The sequence below is a fragment of the Staurois parvus genome, unplaced genomic scaffold, assembly GCF_062004578.1.
Source record: "Staurois parvus isolate SC_StPar_1 unplaced genomic scaffold, SC_StPar_1.0 ptg002084l, whole genome shotgun sequence".
In the NCBI taxonomy this organism is placed as follows: Eukaryota; Metazoa; Chordata; class Amphibia; order Anura; family Ranidae; genus Staurois; species Staurois parvus.
The window spans coordinates 40,225-57,552 of record NW_028319880.1 but is presented as its reverse complement, the minus strand read 5'-3'; the positions used below and the strand labels follow the sequence as shown (position 1 = coordinate 57,552).

At 46.0% G+C, this 17,328-nt stretch overlaps 1 protein-coding gene across 1 annotated transcript in view; it reads right to left on the bottom strand.

Moving 5' to 3' along the window:
* LOC149432845 (DNA topoisomerase 1-like) overlaps window positions 1-17,328 on the bottom strand; it is an 83,872-nt gene that overhangs the window by 31,681 nt on the left and 34,863 nt on the right. Inside the window, exon 4 of the mRNA XM_089664875.1 lies at window positions 16,067-16,254. Within this exon, the coding sequence (XP_089521001.1) occupies window positions 16,067-16,254 (188 nt within the window). The remainder of the gene's footprint in view (window positions 1-16,066; window positions 16,255-17,328) is intronic.

The window sequence follows — 17,328 nt, the reverse complement described above, 5'->3', positions numbered from 1 at the left end:
GTTAATTCATATGGCTCTGTCCTGGTTCCTATGAGCTTCTGGTTTCACCCACACAAGGCGATGAAGCAAGCCCTTTCCCCCAGCGGCACACTCTGCTCAGTCCCCCTGCCAAAACCAATGCAGCCCCTTGTTGTCCTAGCATGCACCTACATACAAGGTGGGGGCAGGTAGCATGTGAATCTGGAAGTCAACGGGCCTGCCCACCCCAGGCAGGGCCCAAGCTAGGCCCTCCGAGTTCCCTTTTTTACATACAAGGCCACCTCTTTCACCTGTGAGCTCAGAGTGGAAACAGCGGATGCAGGTCAACTTTGTGGTCAATATGTCAACTTTTGCACTGGGGCCCGCAAGCTTCAAGCTATGCCTCTGAGCATTGCAATAGATGAGATACAGCATTAGCTCCGATAAACCAAGAGGTGCCATTGGAAGTAGCGTGGGCCTCTCCTATAGATGCCATAAACCAAATGCACCCTACTCAAAAGGAAGGTCTCTAGCTTCGTCTAGAAATTAACATGAATTATAATACAAAATAAACTACTGCTGTCCAGTTTTCCCTTCTAGGGCAGCAAACCTTCTCCACTTTTGAAAAGTGTTAACAATGATCCAATTTGAACCATATTACAGTCACAGTAAGCTTTCCTTTAAAGACGTGGTCTCCCGCTAATCCTCCTGTCTGCAGGTTCCTTGCCACCCCACAGCTCTCCACATGCTACAAAATCTCTCCAATTTGCCTAACTGTCCGGACTTCAGTGTGAGATGTTTTGACATCGAAGGGTCAAAGAGGCATTCATTGGATTAATCCCAGTTAAGTCTGTACTCAGCAGGCAGAGCACAGCCAACCTCATCCACAGGAGCACACTACGTCCTTGTCCGTTCCTGGATGCTAGAGCATTACAACTTTTCTGTTCCGATATGTAATAAAGTTAACTGCCAGTGAAAAGACATTTAAAAATATGGAACGCAGATCAAATTTTAATTTGAAAGAACAATTGCTCTACTAGATTTTGGAACAGGGCAACCTCCGCTTAAAGCGGAACTAAACCCAACGATTGGTTTCCAAAAACAGCCTCATTCAAGGTAGGCCCTGAATGAGAACTGTCACAGTTGCTTGTCCTCTCAACTTTCGAACCATCAAATGGCTGGTGTTAAAGAATGTGATCAGATGATCAGCAGCATGGCAAGTAATCGAGAAAAAAGGGGGGCGCCAACTAAGTGTACCATCAAAGAGTATTGTTTATTTAAAAAGACCATTTCAAATGCACAAGAGAAGATGGGTGCTGTAATGCCTATGAAATGTGTTGGCCTTGGACCCTTTGTTTCTTGGGTAATTTTCACAATAAAGCATTGTTGCCCAAATGCAAGGAGCATGAAAGTGACTGATGTCATTTCTCTAAGCAAAGGAACAGTCACAAGATATTCTGCTTAGAGTAAGATAAGAACTTCTTTGTGGAATGGAACGTGTTTATGACATCTAGTAACCTCACATTAGCAGATAAAAACCTGTTTAAAGACGTCTACTTGCTTGAGAACTTAGAAATCTTTACGTCTAGGGTACAGGAGACGACATCTAGGGTACAGGAGACGACGTCTAGGGTACAGGAGACGAAGTCTAGGGTACATGAGACGAAGTCTAGGGTAGATAAGCAAAAATGTGACTTTTCAGATAGTGAATATGGTGGCTGAATGTCCTCGCGGAATCCTTCTGTTAGCTCCTTCTATAGTGGGTGTGGTGCCCGCCCACTATCGGAAAGCTTCCAAAAAAATGGTTTAAAAGCCAGAAGTCCAAGGGAGATCAATGAATGGAAGCCATTCCATGTGTGAGGGGACGCTCTGATACTGGGATTTTTGCCAAGGCTATATGGGCTAATTGATTGGTCACGCTTACGGCTTCCCCGTGACCCCCCGGGCAGTTTGGTTCTGATGGGATTTGTGCCTTCCAGCTTCTAATATAGCTTTGGTAATGTATTAATTCTATGCTGTGACGCTGTCCAATGATGTGTATTTCATGCTGTAATGCTCACATTATTATTGGTTTGTTATTATGCAGATTGTGATGACTATAAGATATATCCTCCTGTGTGTCGTGCGATAATAAAAGTGGAGGTTTTGACAGTGCAAGGCTATTACAGTTGGATTCTGTTATTTCTTGGAGTGCCGGGTGAATGCTATGATGTGCCAGGGCAGGTGTTCATTTGGTAGAGGGTCTTTCACATGCGTAGAATATGTAATGGTTTAAATGTGGATTAAAAAGGTACCTACATGACTACATGTTGATTGTGTGCATGTGTATGACTTGCTTTTAGTTATTGCACCCAGCATTTGCCATTACAGGTGTTCATGTAAAAACATTGGTCGTTTGATCTCTCATCTCCTAAGTCTTTGGTGGCAACTGCCACCGCTGTGTGTTTTCAAAGCTGTCGGCGCAAACCAGAGAGTGTACAGAACCACCCTGGAATGTGCCAGAGCAGACGTGGCATCAGATGAGTATGCTTGAGAAAGGAGTGTGCATGCTCCAAAACGCATAGCCATGCCCCCTTTCCAGGTGGGAGGTCCTCATCCGACACCGCGTCCAACCCAATGTGTTCTAGGGTGGTTCCAAATACTTCCTGGTTTTCTCAGACAGCAGTGAACACATAGTGGTGGAGGCTTGCAATGAAGACTAGAGATCAGACCACCGGTGTTTTTACATCAGAGCATCCCATCTTTTCTTGTGAGTTTCAAACTTTTTAAAACCGCTAGCCTACCGGGCACTTCTACCCCCTTCCTGCCCACTGGGCACTTCTACCCCCTTCCTGCCCACCGGGCACTTCTACCCCCTTCCTGCCCACCGGGCACTTCTACCCCCTTCCTGCCCAGGCCAATTTGCAGCTTTCAGCGCTGTCACACTTTGAATGACAATTGCGCGGTCATGCAACACTGTACCCATATGAAATGTTTAGAATTTTTTTGAGACAAATAGAGCTTTCTTTTGGTGGTATTTAATCACCTCGGGGATTTTTTTTTTTCTTAAACAAACCAAAAACCACTGAAAATTTTGAAAAAAGTTTTTTCTTAGTTTTTATACAATTTTGTAAATAAGTGATTTTTCACCTTCACTGATGTGCGCTAATGAGGCTACAGTGATGGGCACTAATAGGCTGCACTGATGGACACTGATAGCTGGCACTGATGGCCACTGATGAGGAGGCACTTGTAGGTTGCACTGATGGGCATTGACAGGCATCACTGATGGGCACTGAAAGGCAGCACTGATACATGACACTGATATATGGCACTGATAGGCGGCACTGACTGGCACTGATAGGCAGCACTGACTGGCACTACTGATAGCTGGCATTGATTGGCAGCACTGATAGGTGGCACTGACTGGCTCTGATGGGTGACATTGAAAGGCAGCTCAGATGGGCACTGATATGTGGCATTGATGGGCACTGGTATGCACTGATGTGTGGCATTGATGGGCACTGGTATGCACTGATGTGTGGCATTGATGGGCACTGGTATGCACTGATGTGTGGCATTGATGTGGCACTGATGGGCACTAGCATGTGGCACTGATGAGCATTGACTGCTGGCACTGATGGACACTGACAGGTGGCACTTCTGGGGCCACACTGATCATCAGGGCGCCCCGATGATCAGTGTACATGTCCCCTCCGCGGAAAACCGATTGCCGGCTCTCCTCTCCTCTGTCAGCGTGACAGCTCGAGAGGAGAGAAATGCCGATAACTGGCATTTCCGTGTTTACATGCGATCAGCTGTGATTGGACACAGCTGATCACATGACCAAGCCAACATCTTCGGCTCTTTCCGTGATCCGCTGTGTCCGAGGGACACAGCGCACCGGCGATCGCTGCGCTGCAAACTCCCTGAGCCACGCATGCATGGTGAGAATGGAAGGACGTCATATCAGAACGAGAGAACCACCTTGAACCCGTCATTGTACTATAGGGCCGGCGGAAGGTGGTTAAACAAACAATAATTTTTGATGCTACTTAGTTGGCGCATCCTTTTTCCCCCCCATTTGTGCTCACTTAGCAGAAATTGCTTCTTTCTCTTCTGAGAACGGCCTCAAGTGTATATGCTTTTCCATACCCAGATGAACTTTATTTTGGACTGGAAACTTCCCTTTGGACTGCAAAACTATATTACAGTTTTCCTAGGTCTACATTGCTATTATCCTCTGATTGGAGCTTGGAGGGTTTAACCCTTTGTGCACCATATATTTATATTTTTAGTTTGGCGCCATGGTAACTGCATATCAAGTAGAGACAGGGTGGCAGTTTCCTTCGCTGTAAAGGATGGGAAGGTTTAGTTCCTCTTTAAGAGTGAATTCTAAGAGCTTCTAAATACTCAAAATACATACTGTACAGTATAAAAAAAAAATTGAAAATCCTTAGGCAAAGAAGACCATTCAGACAGTTGTGTGATCCTCTGCCAAGAAATACAGCCTTCGAATAGGCAATATAGTGTGGTCAAAGAGTTACACCCTCTCCCCAGCCTGTGAAGGGCCTTTATGCCCGATAGATGCATCGCTGAACAATGTTCAAGACCTTGACAAAAAAAGGGAGTAAACACATGAAATTCTTAAAAACTTGCACCCCTTTCATGATTCTTACGTTACCCCAACAGCAGATTCATCAACTATATCAGTCCTCCAGAACACTACTTGGTACCGTGTGAGCAAGCCTACAAAAAACCCTGGGACCCCCGACTGAGATGGCGCTCAGGCTTCCTCTGACTGATATAGTCCAGTGTAAACTCACAGGTTCTATAACGTGACCCACAGCAAGTTTTAGCAAATTGCTCTTCCACCCCTTCTTCTACCCATGCTGGTGTGATCACAATAAGTCATCCACCGAAGTCTGCTGGGAATAAAACACTTCCAAGAGTTTGTCTCCTGGGTTCCTCCAGCTTTCAATGGTTCCTTCTGCTGACCTCCATTCATTATGGTGGACAGTAGTGCTGTAGAGGTTAGCAGGACAGAGTTGTGGGGGACCTAGGAGATTGAAATTCCCCAAAGTTTAGGTATTTTTAGCCAACTTCAAGTCAGAATTACAATACTGTAGAGCACCAATCCATTGAACATAGTTACCCAAGTGAACTGTTAAAACTTCTTTACCTCTAGTAAACTAATTCGACTCCCCAACCGCATCCCCAAAGGAAGCCCATAGGACACTGCCCTTCTACATACCAACATAAGGTACTATCCTAGCTGGATCTGAAGGTCATCAAATGGCAGGAGATCCTTTGGCAGCTTATCAACCCCAAGGAAGCCCCTATTAAAAGTCAGCAGCCACAGTATTTGTAGAAGTGGCAGGGGCCAGAGCTCTGCTTCAAATAGGCTGTCCACTCTCGCAATTGTCCCCCAGAGCCCAAGGTGAAGATGTGTCGACTTCCATCATCCAGTAATGTTTTTTAGAAATTCTTTGGGGTTGATTTACTAAAGGCGAATATACTATGTACTTTGCAAGTGCAGTTGCACTCAGCAAGGGGATTTGCTCCAGAACTTTGTAAATGAGGTGAAGCTTCGCTTTGCAAAGAATACCCAATCAATGGAAGAAAAAAAGAAAAAAAAAAAGCATTTTACTTGCATGTGATTGGATGATAGAAGTTAGCAGAGCTCACCCTCATTTATTAAGGTTTGGAGCAAATGCCCTTTCAGAGTGCAACTGTACTTGCAAAGTGCACAGTCTATTTGCCTTTAGTAAATCAACCCCTTCGCATAGTGAGATGGCATCACAATCACTAATCTCTGGGGAAAATTACTTTGCAAAGTGCAGCTTCCTTTGTAGGCTGGAAGCCAAGAACAGGTGGACATGACCAGGGCTGTCTTAGTGGCATCATGGGCCCCTGGGCAAAGTAATGCACTGGGGCCCCTACCATCCTGCCCCAATTTACAAGTCTACTCCCAAGAAATAAGGTATAAATTGTTGACAGAATTAAACATCTTAGTACTTTCAATAAATTTGATTTTAAACAATGAGAAAGACATAAATCAAAGGGCACGGTACAGTGGGTGGGGGGGGAGGGCACAGCGAGTAGACACGGCACGGGGGGTAGGCAGGACGGCACGGCACAGGGGGTAAGGCAGGACGGCACGGCACAAGGGGTAAGGCAGGACGGCACGGCGAGTAGACACGGCACGGGGGGTAGGCAGGAGGGCACGGCACAGGGGGTAAGGCAGGAGGGCACGGCACAGGGGGTAAGGCAGGAGGGCATGGCACAGGGGGTAAGGCAGGAGGGCATGGCACAGGGGGTAAGGCAGGAGGGCACGGCACAGGGGGTAAGGCAGGACGGCACGGCACAGGGGGTAAGGCAGGACGGCACGGCGAGTAGACACGGCATGGGGGGTAGGCAGGAGGGCACGGCACAGGGGGTAAGGCAGGACGGCACAGGGGGTAAGGCAGGAGGGCACAGCACAGGGGGTAAGGCAGGACGGCACAGGGGGTAAGGCAGGATGGCACGGCACGGGGTAGGCAGGACGGCACGGCATGGTTGGTAGGCAGGATGGCACGGCACAAGGAGTAGGCAGGAGGGCACCAGCCAATTACATTCAATGACATTCTATTGAGCCATTCTCTATACAGTTACTGACATGGTTCCCAAGTTACACAAGTTGAGGCCTAGTTCACCCGTCCTATTAGACACACCTTCAGCATAATCCAGTCATCAGAACCTACTGCAGTGTCCACCCTCTGCGGGCCAAGCCACCCCACTGCTTCCTCTGAAATTGTCTGACATCCATCTGGGGACACTTGTCCTTGTTGGCATTTGCTACTGCAGCCTAGAGAGGAATTAACCCATTGTTAGCAATTGTCTCTGCCCACCCCTGAAACCTCTTGCTTAAAACCTGCATTTCATCTTGTGCCTTAAAAGGTGTACTGCACAAGTTAAACACTTAAAGGGATAGTTCCTTTTGAGGAACTTCCACCTGTTACAACCAAGGAGATATGAATTCTTTTAGTGCACCAACTGGGCCCCAACAAGCGCACAGAAGATCTTACACTGCAGTTGCAGGAACATTAGCTTTCCTAATTAAAGAACCCTTTCTTCATCTCAGATCTTAAACTTGTCATCAGCTTCTGAGGGCCCAGAAGTGAGCCGAGCCTTATTCCTTAGTAGTTTCTCCTGTTGCTCACTGGGGACACAAACATCTCAGAGTTGAGGCACTTTGTTAAATTCTGATTTGTAGGACGTCCAGAACGGATTGGGATTTTTACTGTATGTATTGGCCTTTGCTTAAAGTTACTAACTTGTTTACACACCTAGAATTCTGTGCTACTTTACTGTGCTTTAGTGATGGCCATGATGTTTGAGTCGGACTTTAATGGAAGTCGCCTCCAAGTCGGATTCTATATTGATGTGACTTGGATCCGACATTACAGGAAGATTACCCAGGCATTCCCTGAAAGTCACATCCAAGTCACACCCAAGTTGCAAGGAAGTCACCTGGAAAAGTCGCACACGACTTTCAGGTTGCAGGAGTGTGAACCGAGACTAAGGATTTAATCATACTTGGAACAAAATCAGATCTATACTCCGTAAAAAAAAAAAAAATTGGGCTCATTGGATGGACCAGTTGGTCTTTTTTCTGCCATCGTTCTTCTACATTTCTAGAGTGAAAAGCCTATTTGCCTTTAGTAAATCAGCCCCACTGAATATGGAGCGTAGGGATAGGAAAACACATCAGACAATCTTTGCCTTTGTGTGGGTTCTTTAGGGGTGGAGACCGATTTCCCAACCATTGCGCCTCAAACTGGCAACAATTACTATGTCATTTTAGTGAATTCCAGATTTCAAAAGGCCCCAGCTGTGACTGAGCATTGCAAGGTCTTTCTTTAGACTTTAACAGGCACTAGAAGCATTTAAGCGCTCCGGTTCTCTCTTTAGTCAGATTTTTTTACATGTATTTTAATTGCCCTTTTTCTCCTGACAAATTGCTGCCAAACCACAAACCTGAAAAGTAAAAATTTTAACTTTGCTGTTAAAGAGTGCCAATTCTTTGGAACATACAAAAGACGGAATATTATTTAACTTATCAATAGTAAGTAACAAAATGATGTTTTGATGCAGGGAGGCACTTGTACAAAAAGAAAAAAACAAAACAATAAAACACTATTGGTAACAGTCTCCATGGGAGCACCAAAATTTGACCCCCCCCCCAGGTACTTTGCCTTCTCCCTATCCAGGAGACACAGCAAGGAGCCTAAAAGGGTAGAATTTGGCGATGACTCAATTCACAAAATAATTGTTAGGCGAAAGCTGAAAGTTTTGTATCAAATACAATTTTCCTTTCTTGACGCAAAAAACCCCAAAACAAAACAAAAAAAAAAAAAAAACACAACAACCCCCCCCCCCCAAAACAATACCAAAACAAAAAATAGAAATAAAACCCACACAAAAAGCAAAGCCCCCTTCAAAAAAAAGAAAAAAAAAATACCAAAACACCCCCACCCAAAAAAAAAAAAAATAGAAAAAACCCACAAAAAATACCACAACAAAACCTCCCTCCCAAAAATAGAAACCCCCCCCCCACAAAAAGCAAAGCCCCCTTCAAAAAAAAAAGGGGCAGACTCTCTGGACCACTCAGTCTTTTTCGCTTTTCTCGGTTTCTATAATCCATGGCAGCATGCTACATGTATGCTGCCATGTTGGCACCAGGAAAGTGGGATGCACTATGGCCGCGGTTCCCAACCTCAGTCCTCGAGTACCACCACTAGATTGTTCTTTCAAAGGTTTTGCGCCCCTTCTGCAGGTGCTTTAAGTCAAAGTCGATGGCTTGGCATTCGAAGAGATCTACAGTATGTTATCCATGAAAAAAATTACCAAAACAGCTTGTTTGGGTTGCTTGGGGACTGAAGTTGGGCCTTTTTCATGTTTAGATGCAAAAAAAAAAAAAAAAATGACACCACTTGCTATATTCATGTCCTAGCTCTAAGAACACAGGTGTCAAACACAAGGCCCGAGGGCCAAGTCCGGCCCCTCCAGGCCATTTCATGTGGCCCTCAGACCTCTCCTGCAGCTGTGGCACTCCATCTTCAACTTGTCTTAGAAGTCAATAGAAGAGAGGAGGACAGATCTCCTCTACTAGATCCTGCTCTTCTCCATGCAGCCACAGAGGTTCATTTCTGCAACCCCCCACTCTTGGGATCAGCAATTGTCAGCAGAGAGGACAGAACTCCTCCTACAGATCCTGAACGTCTCTGTGTAGCCGCAGCACCCCCTTGTCTCCACCTCCCTTGCAGACTTCAGCAGCTGACTCTGGCCCTCTTTTGCTCCTCCTCCAGACCCTGCACTTTCTGCTTCCCAGCTCCGCCTCCAGATTCTTCCCAGCAGCAGCACAAGGTAAAGGGGGTGCGCTGTGATGTAATGGGAGGGTGGGGTGCTCTGGACATCTAGTCTTACAGATACTACCGGCCCTTTGAGGGCAACCATAATGCTGATGTGGCCCACCATGAAATGGAGTTTGACACCCCTGCTCTAGACAATTTTTTTCTAAGACGCAGTAGAAGTGGTCCATCACCAATAAGATCTTCAGATTTCAGCCAGATTATTCATGAAGTGCCTTAATGTGTCTTGCATGACTTTTCATATACGGCTCAGACATGCATTGAGCATCAAGGAGCTGTGACATGGGAACGGTGCTTCAGTCGAGCAAGTCTGAGTCTTGGAGAGGAAGTTGTTGTGGTTGGGGGTTAAACTGAGACCAGTAGAGAGGCTCCTACCACCAGCAGGATAGATATACAAGCAGGTCACCCTACCCTGGTGGATGGTGCGGGTTCACCCGAGGTTCAGGGTCTAAGCACCAATGATGGAGATGTGTTTGCTGTGTATTAGTACCAGGTTGTGGCCCCTCAGGACCTCCCTATCAAGAAGCGAGCAAGCCGGGGTCCAGGAGCAGATAAAGCAGATTGGGATCAAGCAGATATCTAAGCAAACAAGCCAAAGTTTGTCAACAAGTGGTTGCAGGTTGGGCTCAAGAGGAATCGTAATCAAAGAACAAGCCAAAGGTTGGCAACAAGTGGTAGCAAAGATAGGAACGACAGCAGGTGTGACAAGAGCAAGATGTTGGCTGAAGAGCACAATAATCAGGCAAAGAGGAGGTGAAAAGACATGGCTTAAATAGGAAGTCCATGGGAGGCGCAAAGAGTTCAAAGTTCATGAGAAATAAGGTACAAGGCAAGATTGTCTTAGGGATCGTCCAAGGAGCTGTCCAACATCTCAGGTTACATAGTTAGTCTGGCTGAAAAAAGACAAAAGTCCATCCAGTTCCACTATAAAATAAAAAGTTATAATCCCACAGTTGATCCAGAGGAAGGCAAAAAAACCAGCAAAGCACGATCCAATCTGCTCCTGCAGGGGAAAAAATTCCTTCCTGATCCCCCGAGAGGCAATCGGATATTCCCTGGATCAACGTTCCCTATAAATGTTATATCCAGTTATATTCTGTGTATCCAAGAAAGAATCCAGGACTTTCCTACAGCAATCCACTGAGCCGGCCACAACCAACTCTGAGGGAGTCTATTCCACATTTTTGCTGAGGTTGCTCAGCAAGAAGAGTTACTGCCAGACACAGCAGAGGACCCGGATTTACACCCAGGCCCTGACAGACTTGCATTGGGACCGTGGTGAACAAACATTGCCGATGTGAAAAGGCTTTAATGGTTCGTTTTAATTTTTAGTACAGTGTACCTTTAGTGTATCCAATCTAAACCAAACTCCAGACACTTTTGTCCCCCACCAAATCCTGTGAAGAAAAAAAAAAAATTCTGAATTAGTACTCGCCCTCTACACATTCCTGTGGTGCCCATCACGTCCTCCATGGTCCAGTGTCATCCAACCCACTTCCTAGAAGTCCAAAATGTCAAGGACCCACCCTATAGAGGTGCGTCACCCTAGACTCAGGAGAATGAAACAGAGGACACATTAGGTGGACCAAAACTGGACTTTTTTGTAAGTGTTGGGGTGCTCCAAGAAGGAGGGCCACAGACCACAAGTGCGCAAGTTACAGCAGCTTACATGTTTTGGTAAAAATAAAACCTGATGATGGTTTTGAAGAAGTTTTTTTTTTTTTTTTTTACCAAAAAGGCGTAAGCTGCTGTAACTTGCACACTGTACCCTTCGTGAATAAAGTACTTTTAATCGGGAGAACAAGTTCACCTTAGTTATGGGGGAATTCCTGACCTCTGATGGTGAGGTGCTCTGGACATCTAATCTTAACCACTAGCCTACCGGGCACTTATACCCCCTTCCTGCCTCCCGGGCGCTCCCACCCCCTTCCTGCCTCCCGGGCGCTCCCACCCCCTTCCTGCCTGCCGGGCACTTATACCCCCTTCCTGCCTCCCGGGCACTTATACCCCCTTCCTGCCTCCCGGGCGCTTCTACCCCCTTCCTGCCTGCCGGGCGCTCCCACCCCCTTCCTGCCTGCCGGGCGCTCCCACCCCCTTCCTGCCTGCCGGGCGCTCCCACCCCCTTCCTGCCTGCCGGGCGCTCCCACCCCCTTCCTGCCTGCCGGGCGCTCCCACCCCCTTCCTGCCTGCCGGGCGCTCCCACCCCCTTCCTGCCTGCCGGGCGCTCCCACCCCCTTCCTGCCTGCCGGGCGCTCCCACCCCCTTCCTGCCTGCCGGGCGCTCCCACCCCCTTCCTGCCTGCCGGGCGCTCCCATCCCCTTCCTGCCCAGGCCAATTTTCAGCTTTCAGAACTGTCACACTTTGAATGACAATTGCGCGGTCATGCAACACTGTACCCATACATAATTTTTATAATTTTTTGGAGACGGCTTTCTTTTGGTGGTATTTAATCACCTCGGGCGGGGAGGGGGGGGGGGGGATTTTATGCTAAACAAACCAAAAACTTAGCATTTTGAAAAAAAAGTTTTTAGTTTTTGTTAAAACTTTGTAAGTAAGTGATATTTCACTGTCACGGATATGCGCTAATGAGGCTGCAGTGATGGGCACTGAAAGACAGCACTCATATATGGCACTGATAGGCGACACTGATAGTTGACACTGAAAGGCAGCTCAGATGGGCACTGATATGTTGCATTGATGGACACTGACAGCTGGCACTGCTGGGGCTACACTGATCATCAGGGCACACTGATCTTCAGTGCTTTGATGATCAGTGTAGATGTCCCCTCTGAGGAATGCTGATTACCGGCTCTCCGCTCCTCTCCTCTGTCAGCGTGACAGCTCATAAGGAGAGAAATGCCGATAACCGGCATTTCCCTATTTATACGAGATCAGCTGTGATTGGACACAGCTGATCACGTGACCGAGCCGAAATCTTTAGCTCTTTCCGTTGATCGGTGATCCGCTGTGTCTGAGAGACACAGCGCACCATCGATCGCCGTGCTGCATGCTCCCGGAGCTGCGCATGCACGGTTAGAACGAGAGAACCGCCATGCGCCCGTCATTGCCTTATATGGCGGGCGGGAGGCGGTTAAAGGTACAACCAGCCCTTTGAGGGCAGCCATAATGCTGATGTGGCCCATGATGACATTTTGTTTGACACCCCTGATTTAGATCGAGGAAAAAGGTAAAAGTTTTAAAAATTGAGTTATGCAGTTCAGGAAAATGCAAATGTTAACATGAGGTGAGTGTTTCACAATTGTTTTCCCTTTGTATACGAGAAATATTTCTTCGATAAGATATATTCTGATTTTTGCGCTCTCTCGTTTAGGACGACAGTTTTATTGTAGGAAGCAATAATAAAGATTTAAAAAAAAAAAAAAAAGCTTGGTCTGGAGTTGGACCTAAAGAACTAAAGTACAGGTCTGCTTTAACCATCAATCTCGGGTTAGAGACAATTTAAGGGGAGGGAAGATTTCACACCTAATACTAAGGCAAAAATGGAAAATCATCATTTTATAAAATGCCTTTTTGTTAACCACTACTCTTTACATTACCAGTCAATTTCCAAAGCTTAACGGTCATTTGAAAATAGCTATAGAAAGGGGAAAAAAAAAGAAAATCAGAAGCAAACTGCTATTTCCTTCAAATTACTTCAGTCCATTTATTTCCTGGAGGCTTCCATCCCGAGGTCAGATTTCCACTCTGGAATAATCACAGAGAAAGCTACAGAAAGAACATCCTCTGCAAGGTAACTATGTCTGGGGGAATGTAGATGAATGCAGAGCCACGCGGCAGCCATGGTTGTCAAGGAGCTCCGCGTTTCTGGTGCCAATAAACCTGAACGCACCTGGCGAAGCAGGCAAGACCCAACGATGGATTCTAAAGCAGGCGTCTACTCAGATTCCTCAATAAAAAAAACTAGATCTGAGATCTCATTCCAAGAACACAAATGTGATTTATTTCAGTTTACCAGATATAGTGGCTCTAATAAATAAAAAATTATATAATATACTATATATATATATATATATATATATATACACACACAGTGGGGATGGAAAGTTTGGGCACCCCAGCTAAAAATTTGTATTAATGTGCATAAAGAAGCCAAGGAAAGATGGAAAAATCTCCAAAAGGCATCAAATTACAGATTAGACATTCTTATAATATGTCAACAAAAGTTAGATTTTATTTCCATCATTTACACTTTCAAAATAACAGAAAACACAAAAATGGCGTCTGCAAAAGTTTGGGCCCCCTGCAGAGTTAATATCTTGTACTGCCCCCTTTGGCAAGTATCACAGCTTGTAAACGCTTTTTGTAGCCAGCCAAGAGTCTTTCAGTTCTTGTTTGAGGTATCTTTGCCCATTCTTCCTTACAAAAGTCTTCCAGTTCTTTGAGATTTCTGGGCTGTCTGTCACGCACGGCTCTTTTAAGGTCTCTCCATAGATTTTCAATGATGTTGAGGTCAGGAGATTGTGAAGGCCATGGCAAAACCTTCAGTTTACGCCTCTTGATGTAATCCCCCGTGGATTTCGAGGTGTGTTTAGGATCATTATCCATTTGTAGAAGCCATCCTCTCTTTAACTTCAGCATTTTCACAGATGGCATCAAGTTACCATCCAAAATTTGCTGAAATTTTATTGAATCCATTTTTCCTTCTACTCGTGAGATGTTCCCTGTGCCACTGGCTGCAACACAACCCCAAAGCATGATTGATCCAACCCCATGCTTCACAGTTGGACAGAGGTTCTTTTCATTCAATTCTGTGCCCCTTCATCTCCAAACGTACCTTTGCTCATTCCGGCCAAAAAGTTCAATTTTAACCTCATCGGTCCACAGAACTTGTTTCCAAAATGCATCAGGCTTGTCTATATGTTCATTTGCAAAGTTCAAACGATGATTTTTGTGGTGAGGACGTAGAAGAGGTTTTCTTCTGATGACTCTTCCATGAAGACCACATTTGTACAAGTATCTCTTTATAGTGGAATAGTGTACCACAACTCCAGTGTCTGCCAGATCTTTCTGGAGGGATCGTGCAGTCAAACGTGGGTTTTGAATTGTTTTTCTCACAATCCTGCGAGCTGTTCTGTCTGATATTTTTCTTGGTCTTCCAGATCTTGCTTTAACTTCCACTGTTCCTGATGACTGCCATTTCCTAATTACATTCCGAACAGAGGATATTGACATCTGAAAACACTTTGCTATCTTCTTATAGCCTTCTCCAGCTTTGTGAGCCTCAACTATTTTCAGTTTCAGTTTTCTAGACAACTGCTTAGAAGAACCCATGGTGCTGATTGTTGGGGCAAGGTCAGATGAGTCGGGGCATTTAAAACCTTTGAGATTGACATCACCTGGTCTTCCCAGATGATGATTGAGAACAATCCATGACACTGGCAGGTCTCAGCTTGGCAAAGGGGGCAGTGCATGCTATAAATTCTGCAGGGGGCCCAAACTTTTGCAGACGTCATTTTTTTGTTTTCTGTTATTTTGAAAGTGTAAATGATGGAAATAAAATCTAACTTTTGTTGACATATTATAGGAATGTCTAATCTGTAATTTGATCTTTCCTTGGCTTCTTTATGCACATTAATACAATTTTTTAGCTGGGGTGCCCAAACTTTCGATCCCCACTATATATATATATATATATATATATATATATATATATATATAAGCCCCCCCTTTTCACCAGGTGATCCTGCCAGTATTAAATTACATGTCCCTGGGATAATTCTTGTTGTTGGGGGGGTCTATTGTTGCTGGTGGGGGATAAGCTATAGAGGAAGGGGTCTATAGATGCTGGCTGCTGGGGAGATCTTTTATTGCTGATAGTCTATTGTTGCTGGCGAGTGATCTATTGACGGTGGTTGGAGGACCAATTGGTGCTGGGAGGGACCTACTGTTGAAGTCTATTGATGCTGGCTGAGGAGAGATCTATTGTTGCTAGCTGCAGAGGATCTATGTTACTGCTTTTCCTGTTATTAACAAATTCCATACAAATGACACAAAATTATACTTGGTTTTGAATTCTCTAAAAGGTGAGGAGGTGGGTAGGGGGTGGAGACCAAGGCACTGTGCTCAGAGGTGGGTAGGGGGTGGAGACCAAAGCACGGTGCTCAGAGGTTGGTAGGAGGTGGAGACCAAGGCACTGTGCTCAGAGGTGGGTAGGGGGTGGAGACCAAAACACGGTGCTCAGAGGTGGGTAGGAGGTGGAGACCAAGGCACTGTGCTCAGAGGTGGGTAGGGGGTGGAACCAAGGCATGGTGCTCAGAGGTGGGTAGGGGGTGGAACCAAGGCACTGTACTCAGAGGTGGATAGGGGGTGGAGACCAGGAGTGATTCCGAAGGTGGGGGGAGTAACTGCACCTGTTCTCTGAAAAACAAAAGCCCTGGAGAGGTGTACTGTAGTTCCCAGAGAACTGATAACACCAATAACAGTGCAGCATACATAGCCTCCTGCTTCCTGTCCCCTGCAGTACCTCTTCTTCACCACTAGATGCCCTCAGTATTCCTAGTTAAATGATAGCATGTAGATAGAGGACATACTGTGAGTACAGAAGAGGTACTGCGGGGGACAGGGAGGAGGAGTCTATGCTGCACTATTGTTGGTCTGGAGGCCCGGAGCCCAGGAGTTCAGCTTTAATAAAATAGGCATTTTCCTTTCAGATAACGGAAATAGCAAGGAAATGGCTACACTCATCAGGGACCTACTTGCTGCAGTTGATGATGACATCTTCCGGCACAATCCTCCTTTTTAACATGCCCTGCTTGGGGTGGTCGCCTCGCCCCCGAAACAAGCCGGGTGGCTCAGTCTTGAAGTTCCCAATCTTCTCTTTGTGATGATCCAGGAGGCAGTAACCAAACTCCTCCACAATCTTCTGGTTCTCTTCCTTCAATTTCTATTGCAGGGCAAAGAGAAGAGATGAAACAAAGGTTTACAGAATAGTTTCCCTACAAGTCCCTAAAAAGGAGAATTGTAACGCAGGATGGGGTCCCAACAACACAAAAATTGCCCAAATTACCCTTAAAAAAAATTCATTATCGCAATAAATATCTTATTCCCTTTAGGCGTCATGTACAGGGCTTGTTTTTTCAGCTGCAACGCCAGCACTGAATGTATGTAATGGCAAGGGGTGATGGGGGTGTGCTGGAGAGACCTATTGTTGGTTCCATGGGGTCTATTGTTGCTGGGAAGGATCTATTGTTACTGATGGGGGTCTATGGCTTCTGGGGGATCTCTAGTTGTGAAGGAGGAGGTCTATTGCGGCTGGTTGGGGCATCTATGGTTGTTTCTGGGGTCTTATGTTGCTGGGGGGTCAATTGTTGCTGGAAAGGATCTATTGTTACTGGGGGGCCTATTGTGAGGGAAATCTATATCTGCTGGGGGATCTCTAGTTTTGAGGTAGGTCTATTGTTGCTGGTTGGGGCATCTATGGTTGTTTTGGGGGTCTTATGTTGCTGGGGGGGGGGGGGAAATTGTTGATGGAAAGGATCTATTGTTGATGGGTAGTCTTTTTTTTTGGGGGGGAGGGGTCTATTGTGAGCGAGGTCTATTGTCACTGGTTGGGGCATCTATGGCTGTTTCGGGGGTCTTATGTTGCTGGGGGGGTCAATTGTTGCTGGAAAGGATCTATTGTTACTGGGGGTCTAACTTTTCTAGGGGGATTTATTGTTGTGAGGGAGATATCTGCTGGGAGATCTCTAGTTGTGAGGGAGGTCTATTGTTGCTGGTTGGGGCATATATGGTTGTTTTGGGGGTCTTATGTTGCTGGGGTGGCAATTGTTGACGGAGAGGATCTATTGTTACTGGAGGTCTAATTTTTCTGGGGGGGATCTATTTTTGAGGGAGATCTATACCTGCTGAGGGATCTATAGTTGTGAGGGAGATCTACTGTTGCTGGTTGGGGCATATATGGTTGTTTTGGGGGTCTTATGTTGCTGGGGTGGCAATTGTTGACGGAGAGGATCTATTG